General features: G+C 62.6%; 1 protein-coding gene across 3 annotated transcripts in view; it reads right to left on the reverse strand.

The window, feature by feature from the left end:
- Positions 1-5,689, reverse strand: part of NADSYN1 (NAD synthetase 1) — a 32,904-nt gene extending 27,215 nt beyond the window's left edge. Inside the window, exons 1-3 of one of the 3 annotated variants that reach the window (XM_029956779.1) lie at positions 5,497-5,689; positions 3,687-3,747; positions 422-538 (exon numbers count right to left, since the gene is read on the reverse strand). In XM_029956779.1, the coding sequence (XP_029812639.1) occupies positions 422-538; positions 3,687-3,747; positions 5,497-5,581 (263 nt within the window). In that variant the 5' untranslated portion in view covers positions 5,582-5,689. The remainder of the gene's footprint in view (positions 1-421; positions 539-3,686; positions 3,748-5,496) is intronic. The other 2 variants (XM_029956778.1, XM_029956780.1) reach the window with 2 other exon arrangements.
- Positions 5,690-5,705: the final 16 nt, after the last annotated feature.

Genomic DNA, 5,705 nt, shown 5'->3' on the forward strand with positions numbered 1-5,705 from the left:
CGCACAGTGTGAGCCCGCATCCCTGGACCCCGAACTGTATGCGCCCGTGTCCTTGGACCCGCGCCCAGTGCATCCGCGTCCCTGGAACTCGTGCCATGTGTACCCGTGTCCTTGGAACCTGCACCATGTTCGCCTGCGCCCCCGGGCCCATGTGCCGTGTACCTGCCCCATGTGCGCCTGCACCCCTGGACCCCAAACCGTGTGCAGCCGCGTCCCTGGACCCTCGCCTTATGCACCTGCACTGTGTGAGCCCGTGTTCTGGACCCCCAACCATGCGTGCCTGCACCCCTGTACCTGCCCCTGTACACCCTCGCTGTGTGCGCCTGCAGGCCTGGACCCTGCACCGTGTGCGCCTGCGCCCCCAGACCCACGACCCGTGCACCCGCCCCGTGCGCACTGCGCCCCTGGAACCAGCACTTACATTCCCACGTCGCAGATGATATCCTGAGTGACTGGAGATTCCAAGAGGGCAGCCAGGACTTGGAGCGAATGCAAGAGGGTGTCCGACTCGTAATAGTGATCCCAGCACCCATAGCCGCTGCAGAGGAAGGGAGCAGCCAGGTGAGGCCCGGAGACACCGGGTGAGGGCGGGGAGGGGGCCTGGGGCCCAGGGGCCAATCGGGTCAGGCATGCACCAGGCAGTGGGATCTTCTTAAAGCCTCCTGGGTGACTCCACTGTGTGACAGAGCTGGGGTCACTGCTGGAAAAGGGGGCGCATGTCACGGGAAGTGAGGAAACCCCAGGCCCCAGGGCCTTGCTCTCTGCTTCCAGTTACTATGAGAAATTCTCTCTCCTGGCAAGCGTCTGCTTGTGAATTGTTTTTAAACTTTTAAAGCAGCCCGAGTCACACTAATCCACAAGCAAAAGATGCAAAAGAAACAAGGCTGGAGCCAAAGAAACACGTTTCCAAGCGACGAAGATCATCAACATCACTGCAGACGCATTCACAGAGCGACACCCGGTTCCGGCTGCAGAGGCTTGTGCTGGAAGCGGGCTGAGAGCCGTTCCCCTGGAAAGGTGCGACCACGTCCTGCCCCCCGGAACCCGGGGGTCTGACCGTACAAGGGAAAAGCGTCTTGACAGAGGTCGTTAAGGACCTGAAGATGAGGTGAGCCCAGATGGCTGGGCAGGTCCTGCATCCGACAGGAGGAGGGCACGGAGAAGAGGGGTGGGCGTGTGGAGCCGGAGGGACGCGGCCGCAGGACAAGGCGCTGGGAGCGGAAGCCAAGGACGCGGACGGATCCTCGTCTGGAGTCTCTGGAGGGGGCGGGGCCCCGCCAGCACCCCGAGTCTGGCCTCCTGCACCGCGAGGGCACGGGTTTCGGCTGTTCAGAGCGACCCGGCGTGGGGGGCAGCCTTACAGCAGCCCCGGGAGATGCAGGCCGCGCTCCGGGACGCGGCCCGGCGTGAAGACAGGCTCAGGGCCGCCGCCGGGGGCCAGGGCGCCGGGGACAGCGCGGAGCATAAACCGCTCCCACATCTCCCGAAGCTGGGCCGCCGCACAGCAAACTCGGGCCACACAGCACCCTGGGGGCGACGTCACAGGTGCCGGGTGCACACGGACGCAGACCCCCACGCTGGCACCTGCGTGCTGAACGTCTGGAGGGCATGCCTCTCGGCCTCGGTCGTCAGATGCAAACGAGGTTGGTGAGATGCCCCGGGCTAGCCTTTCCTGTCCATCGGGCAGAGTCCTGCTCCGTGAGTTCCACGCCCTGGCGGCTCCCAGGCCACATGTGCTACCAATCAGCGAGGCGATGCCAGAAGTCACATGCCTGGTGTCCAGCCATCGGCTGACACTTGGCCCCTGCGGCTGGCCGGCAACCCGAGGGGCATCTAACCGCGGGGACTGTCGGCAGGTGCCCCCCGGCCCATCCTGGGCAGCCAGCCTTCTTCCTGTAAAGCCTGCAAGACTGGCCCAGTGGACACAGCCGGCCTTTCTGGCAAGGGACCTCCAGACCCACGAGTCAGCCTGCCTCAGTGGCACTGGCCCCTCATCCTCCTACCAGGTGCCCCTTCTGGGGTGGGAGCTGCCTGGCACCAGAGGCAGGAAGACGGTGTGCTCAGCGAGCGGGCTTGGCCAGGCTCCCGCCTGGGCTTCCTCTCTGCAAACCTTCGCAATACTACCCGTGAGCCTGCTCTGCGGGCCAGAGACCACACGGAGCCCAGCCCCGCGGGGCCCTTGTCCCTGCCTGGGGCAAGTCCCGGAGCCGCTTAACAGGAGGGGTCCAGATTTGGATGATGGGGCGGGAAGAGAACAGGGCAAAAGAGGAGAGGACAAGACCTGGTGGTGTCTGGGCAGTGACTATACCAGGGGGACGGGCAGGCGAGGACAACCCTCCAGTGGAGGAACAGACGAAACATAAAGACCGAGCTCCAGAGCAGAAGTCACAGGGACAACCCAGGACGCCAGGGCCCTTGCCGCCGGCTGAGAAGCGTCTTAAAGTCCAGGTTCCATGCAGGTGACAATGCTCTCGGGTACTGTGGGGAACACAGCCCAAGCTGAAGTCAGGGTTCCAGGAACAGAAGTCAAGCTCGTGAGAAAAGTGACAGATGTGGCCTCACCCCCTCGGGCCAAACTGGACCCTAAAATATCAACCACTGTTTTACTCTCCAACCCTGGCAAATAGTTAAAGGTGGAGCAACCGGCCTCTGGAAAGCCCCAAGGTGTAACAACTGAGAGGAACCTAACGGCCAAATTTGTTTTTCAAGAAGCTGTGTTAAGCAACCTCATCCTTTAACTGCGGAACGTTCTCGCTCCTGCATAACCTCTTGGCCTCCCCCCTCTAACGATGATTGGCCATCTCGAACCCCTCTTGAGACAAAGAACTCTAAATTGGTATGTTCCCACCAAAAGTAACGCTTGTGTGTCACCATCGGACTGACCGCTAGAGAACGCTGGAAACTATGATCAGTCAACTAAACGAGGACTTGTCTCGCCAAAGCCCTTAGGAACCCTGAGCACCTGCTCGGCGGCGCGCTCTCCTGGGGACTGGCCGACGCTCGGGAGGGGCCTTTCGGCCGAACTAAAATAAACCCCAATAACCAACTCCGTTTGTGTCCGGGGGTTCTAGTCTCGGTGACTCGCGTTGGGAAAAAGGTCTAACACAAGGACTCACATCGAGACACCCGCCAGAAGACGCCGTGTTTACACAGCCCGGGGAGGGGCTTCTGATTCCACAAATGGCCAAGACCTGGACACACAGATGGGAACACAGAGGAGCGTGGAGGGCAGCTGACACGTGTGTGTCACAGGTGGACCGTGGCAGTGTGGCCGGTCGCATACTTTTGAAGAAGGGGCAAGGAGGAACCGGCTTCCTTATCACTGGGAAAAGGCAGAGGGGAAGCGATCACTTACGCTGCGGAGACCAGGCAGCGAGACCTGTTTGTGCCCAGCCATGAAAGCGAGGACTCGGGAAGGGTGGCGGCAGACAGAAGTGGCCCAGCCCCAGCTGCTGACCCTCGGCTCCTCTAGGGACCCGACATGGGGCTCCACGCTTGCCCGGCCGGCTGGGCGCCCCTGCCCAGTGGCAGTAAGCAGGCCGGCTCACGGGTTTGTGACACCCCTAAGCAGCCCTGCACCTCCAGACCTGTGCACACCCACCCGCCTTCCTTGCCTCTCTGCCGCGGGGAGCTGATGCAGAAACCTCCACCTGCCCGCCCTGGGGGTCCGTGCGCGCCGCTCTCACCATATTTCCAGTTCTGGTCCGAGCCTGTATCTCGCTCCTTTGCTTTTGGCAATTTCAATACCTACACATAGAGACAGAAAGAGAAAGAGGGGCAATCTCAGTGCCCACAACACGTTCAAGGGCAGATAAAACACAGCTGCAGTAGGTTTGATAAAAAGCCAGACAACAATCAGAAGCACCTGGTGATCTCCCGGGCCCCAGGCAGGCCCGGACAGGACCCCCACAGTCCCTGCTTACACCCTTAGGAAGCGAGATGCTGACCCTTAGCCCCTTGGGGGAGGGGGAGGGGAGGAGGAAGGAGTCACTCCCTGGTAGCTGATTAACAAGTGGGTGTGGAAGTGGGTGCAGGGAGGAGGCCTCCGCTTGGGGACAGCAGCGCCCAGCCGGGCCTGTGGCCGAGAGGCTGAGAGGAGGGAGCCTCCGCTCTGGCCACCGACCGCCCTGCTTCAACTAGATTCGCTCCGAGGAGATGGAAGCAGGTGGATGTTGCAAACAAACAAACAAACAAAAGGATGAAGGTCTGGAGGCACGTGGCCGAAAAGATGCCGTCACTTGTGCGGCTCCGTTTTCACTGTTCGTAGCCAACCCTCCTGCAGGAGGAGGCTCAGCACAGGACGGCCGGGGAGGCCTGAAGGACACCCCTTCGGGGGCAGGTGTGAGCCGCTGGACCTTCACTCTCAAAGAGACGCTGGTGCCAAGGCTACCTGGCCGGGGGCCCCCGCGCAGCCACCCCCTAGTGTCTAAGCATGGAGGCTCGCCCCCCCCCCTGCCCCCCCCCCCCCCCCCCCCCCCCCCCCCCCCCCCCCCCCCCCCCCCCCCCCCCCCCCCCCCCCCCCCCCGCCCCGGGGCCGGCTTCTCCCACGGTCTACCCATCGGGGAGATCTGCAGGCACCAGACGCTGTGACAGCCCTCCTCCCCGGTCTTAGGGGCTGACTTGCTTTAAGTTCACGCCCTCCTTGCTTGTGACCTAAGTCCTCTGTGGTCTGCCGCAGAACTGACCTACTGTCCTTGAGACCCGCAGGCTGCTGGCCTTGAGGAGGAAAGGACCAGACTCTCCCAGAAGATAAGGCTTGACTGCATTAGGAAAGAGTGGCAGCAGATGCCAGCAAGTCTGCCCAGGGCCATGTCCACATATGGCTGCCCCGGCCCCCCCGCACGCCCGCACCTGCTTCTCATGCACCTTCCCCTTTAAACCGCCCCCCGCCATGGGGAAGATGGCCTTTGACATGTTAGTCCACCTTCTTCCCAGGTTGCCAGGCTCCTGAATCAAGCAAAGTTTGCTATCCCTTATCTCTCCAGCAGCCAACTACGAAACCTGAGTTTGGAACCAGTTCGGTCCAAGTGAAGCGACGCGGGACCCCAGGATCATCCGAGGACGGGTAAGACTCATCCCTCTCCTCTCCGTCTCTGCCCCCCCCCCCGCCACACTTTTCCTGTCGCTAGTATACAACACGTGTCTAACCAGGCATGACAAACCACCCCCAATTCACGAGGGGCCTCGGGCACTTGCAGGGTGGTCCTTAGGCATCATCTTACCTGTCCCCACGCCCACCCCTACGAGTCTCCACAGAGCAAGGATGTGCCTGTAATGGGATCAAGCCAGCCAGCAAGCTTGGACCTTCGCCCCCCATCCCACCGCTCCCCAACCCTGTCTCCCCAGTTCCACCGAACCCCCAGCCTTGTCCTCCTTCCCCCGTCCCTGTCCCACCGACCCCCCGTTTTCCCGTCACCTACCCCGGACCCCTCTACCGCCCTCCCTCGCTCCCCCCAGTTCCACGACCAGCCCCAACCCGGCCGCCGCTAGACTCACTCTTTAAAATCCTCTGCAAATTGCCCTCGAAGTCCAGGGCCCACTGGTTGAGCGCGCAGGTGGCCACGGTCACTTTCCGGCCCATCCCGGCGGCAGGGTCCGGGCACTTCCGGTCGCCTAGCAAGTCGGCCTGGGACCTGCGGGGTCCGGACGGCGGCGCCCCGGCGGAGCCCCGCCAGCAGGCCCCGCCCACGTCCCGCCCACCCGCG

This window comes from Suricata suricatta, chromosome 11 (genome assembly GCF_006229205.1).
Source record: "Suricata suricatta isolate VVHF042 chromosome 11, meerkat_22Aug2017_6uvM2_HiC, whole genome shotgun sequence".
NCBI classification, from domain to species: domain Eukaryota; kingdom Metazoa; phylum Chordata; class Mammalia; order Carnivora; family Herpestidae; genus Suricata; species Suricata suricatta.